We start from the raw sequence: 4088 nt of genomic DNA, 5'->3' as shown, positions 1-4088 counted from the left end.
ATTGACAAAACATGCGACATGGGTGTTTTATACAGTGATGGAGATTATTTTGACATTAAACATGGACCGAATATATATATCTTCATAATCTAATTAAAGAAATGCACGTACATGCGGAAAAATAATCATGCTCATTTTGATCTAGTTTTATCCAAATAAGGTTTTTTTTGTTAGTAATGCTCCTCGATACAATTCTCTTGTATGGCGATGCGCAATTAAGGTTGTCTCTGATTGGTCAAAATCAGACTCAAGTAGGGCCTGGCAATAAATCAAATTAATTGAATAAATTAAATTCAAATTGAATCGTTGAAAATTTGCTAAATCGTGAAATGTATTTTGTCTTCTGGATTATTAAAAACTGTTATAATGTTCTGTTACATCCAGATGTTATTGTGAGTTGAAATTTTGCACAAGTGGTGGCAGAATGCTGGATGGTTGGTTTAAAAGACTTTTTATTTAATTTTTTGGCCATATCGCTTAGCCTCAGACTAAAGTATACAAACAATCCAATATCCATTTGTTGCACGTCTTTGCAATGCACATATTGCATGAGCCATTCGTGCGCCAAGATATTTTCCACATATTGTGCAGCCCTAGTATCTCCACCCTCCACTAATGTCTTGCTTCTGAAAACTGATTTCAACAACATTCAAAAAGAAATCTAGTCACCTGGTCAACTTTGGCGCAGTCTGTGATAGCGGTGTCTTCATCAGGTTGTGCTTCAGTGGAAACCTGGGGTAGATGAATAGAAAAATACCAATACAATTAAATTCTTACTAAGACTAGACTGCTATACTGTAATTTCATGTAATCATGAATGTGCGACCAGTAATTCTAGTATGTCACATGTATGAAACAATATCCAAATGTCATGATAAGCAATCACGATATGATAATCAACATGATATTGTGAGGTTAGCGATACTCACGATAACTGTAAAAGTAAAATAAAAAAATAAGTCACAATATTGTAAAAAAATGAAATAAAAACAAAAAAAATTATATTGAGAAAAGAATGTACTTTTGCTTTTGAGTTATAATTAATCTTTTATGTTTTGTCAAACCTTGCACGATAACCCCCCCACCCCCAAAAAAAACAAAATTAAGTGTGACAACACACCATATAAACATACCATAGTGTTTTTCCATTGTAGTGAAATTCAAACATGAAAACCTTCTGGGCATCATGATACACTCTCAGCCTGTTTTCACGTTCCTGTTTGCTTATAACTTCTCCTCGATATTCAGTAGGAAAGACTCCCTTCTGAAAGGAGCAGGAACTGAACACTCCTCGACCTTACAAAGAAAAAGGGATACAACAGAAATATTTCATTATAACAGTAATGAAAACTAGGCCCATACTAAAGAATCTTTTACCAATACTCACCTTTGAATGAATTAATATATTTTATGGTGAAGCCATCCTTGTCTTTACCTAAGGATGAAAAATATGCTACCTCTTCTTTGGGTTTAACTTTTGCCCTCTGTGGCCTCATGACTGACATATCTCACTGAAGATAATGATCTAAAGCTATAGAAAAAAATGAGTTTCAATCAGTTTGATAGGTAACTTGGTGCAGATGTTTTGAAGTTGACTTTCTGTGGACCATAATATCCTGTGCAGTGTGCAGTAAATGTGCCAACGAAAATAAAATAGTGGATAGCACAGCTCTGCTAAATATTTGCATAAATTAAATGTAATGAACACTAACAGACTTTACTGAAATATTTCTATTTAAAGAACAAATTTAAGTAAACACAAATGCAGCAATTTACCAATACTTCATTTATACTGTACTGGTAATACTAAACCATTGTATATTTTCACATCACAAACCAGCCTATCAAACCAGCCTGTTATTGCTTTCCTCTTAAAAATTTCAATTAGCATTTATCTTACTCAACAGACGGTTAGCTCTGCTATGCTAACTGAGCTAACCGTCGCTAACAAAAGCGTAGCAATTCTAAATAATTAGCTGCAACCATCATAATCAACAGATGGTTAGGTATGCTAACGTTAGCTTAGCTGCACTTACACTGGACTTGCATTATAAATCATTTTCAGCAATGTACACAAGCGACCAACATTAAAATAAACAAGTTTCTGGAGGAAAAATTCGAGCTTCAAACCTACCTCATTAGCACAGCTACACTGCCATCACGTCTCGTGAAGTAATTAGAGCCGGGGGCGGTTCTCTATCGGGGCTGCTAGATGACGTCACTTCCGTACTCCGGGCAATATAATAAATCACATTTAAATCAACAAATTGGTTCAGTGTTGGATTATGAACTTTGTTGATAAGAGTGGCTATTGTTCTATGATTTACAGTGTCAATTAAAAAAAAAAAATAGATCACATTTAAAATTAACCCGAAAGGCTCATATACTAAATTAATTACCACAGACGAAAACAAAGGATATTATTGCTAGAATTATAGATAATTTTGTAATCGTTTAATGTGATTTCAGTTTGCTTTTTTAAAAAGTTATTTTTTTTTTTTTCATTAACGAAAATGTTTTTTTGCTTTAGTAAATAAAATAACCTTGCTGCTGTCACACAGTTGCTGTCCGAGGATGTTTTGGTACTATACTTTAGTAATGGACGCATGTGTTTTTTGGCAAAATTGTGAGCGAGCCCAGTAACTTGGCTTAGAAGCAACCCTGCAAATGAATGGTCACATGATGCTTTACTGTTGGCATGAAGCAGGACTGATGGTAGCGCTCATCTTTTCTTCTCCAGACAAGCATTTTTCCGGATGCCCCAAACAGTTGGAAAGGGGGTTAATCAGAGAAAATAACTGTAACTCTTTTTTCCTTATTTTGGTCTGTGTTTATGGAATCCCTTTTTCACTGGTCACACCAGGCCATCCTCCAAAAGTCTTACTCCCTCACCATGAGTGTAGATGGACTCATACCTGCTTACTGCCATTCCTGAGCAAGCTCTACACTGGTGGTGATGTCCTTATCCCTGCAGCTGAATCAACTTTGGGAGATAGTCCTGGCTTTTGCTGGATTTTCTTGGGTGCCCTGAAGCCTTCTTCACTTAAAGTTTGTAAGGTCACTAAAGGAAATTACTTTAATTTTCATGGCAAATAGGGACTTTGCAATTCATCTAATCACTATAACATTCTGGAGTACATGTACATGCAAATTGCCATCATAAAAAAACAATAATAAGTCAGCACTGCAGATTCTTAGAAAATCAATGTCATTCTCAAAACATTTGGCCGCTGGTGTACAGAAAGATGTTATACTGTAAAGGCAGGGTGGGATGTTAAATGATGAATTAATGTACGGCACTGACAGTTTCTCTGTCTCTGCTGTTAACCATTGTACATTTTTAAATAAACAACCACTGAAATAATTAAATACTGAAATATATAATTAAATATCGTAGGGTATTTCATTATTTAATTATTTACTTAGGAAATGGTGGCTGCAAAAAAAAAAAAAAAAGGCTCTGTGTCTACAGACAAACATTCACAATACACAGCATTTTGAGAAAAAACTGAATTATGGAGACGTGCGTAATTGTGAGGACAGGTGATGGTCAGCCAATCAAATGCTGTGAAATATACACTGGTGTGAATTATTCATGAAGTGGTGCATTACAAGGACCTTCCTACAGGGGGCGCCATCAAATACACAAAAATACACAAATTCACGTAATTATGCTTTACAAGGACATTGGCTAAAACTTTGGATTTAAGCCTTCTACAGCCCTAGAAGCACTTCTGCATTGAAATAATTATGAGGACATGGGCTGTGTCCTCATAATTCAAAATGTCCTCGCAGCACGGCATGTATTCAGGTGAAATGTCCTCATAATACACAAAGGCAAACGCACACACACACACACACACACACACACACACACACACACACACACACACACACACGCACACACACACACACACACACACACACACGCACACACCCATTCCAATAGTGCTGACATTGATATCTCAAAGCTGTAAACCATGGCTGACAAAACCATGGCTTCAAAGTTTTACGACTCACTGCAAAGGATTACAATTGTGCCTCGAAATTAAACATGCTTTGTACTGAAGAATTATGTTTTTTCCACT

At 35.8% G+C, this 4088-nt stretch overlaps 1 protein-coding gene across 4 annotated transcripts in view; it reads right to left on the bottom strand.

Annotated features, from left to right (window-relative positions):
- LOC144058017 (N-lysine methyltransferase KMT5A-A-like) overlaps positions 1-3847 on the bottom strand; it is an 11260-nt gene extending 7413 nt beyond the window's left edge. For 3 of the 4 annotated variants that reach the window (XM_077576187.1, XM_077576189.1, XM_077576191.1), the window contains exons 1-3: positions 1388-3847; positions 1134-1296; positions 670-732 (exon numbers count right to left, since the gene is read on the bottom strand). In XM_077576187.1, the coding sequence (XP_077432313.1) occupies positions 670-732; positions 1134-1296; positions 1388-1505 (344 nt within the window). In that variant the 5' untranslated portion in view covers positions 1506-3847. The remainder of the gene's footprint in view (positions 1-669; positions 733-1133; positions 1297-1387) is intronic. The other variant, XM_077576190.1, reaches the window with a different exon arrangement.
- Positions 3848-4088: the final 241 nt, after the last annotated feature.

The sequence above is a fragment of the Vanacampus margaritifer genome, chromosome 9, assembly GCF_051991255.1.
Source record: "Vanacampus margaritifer isolate UIUO_Vmar chromosome 9, RoL_Vmar_1.0, whole genome shotgun sequence".
Taxonomy (NCBI): domain Eukaryota; kingdom Metazoa; phylum Chordata; class Actinopteri; order Syngnathiformes; family Syngnathidae; genus Vanacampus; species Vanacampus margaritifer.
Note: the sequence above shows the minus strand (reverse complement) of the source record. Positions and strands in the feature narration are given on the sequence as shown.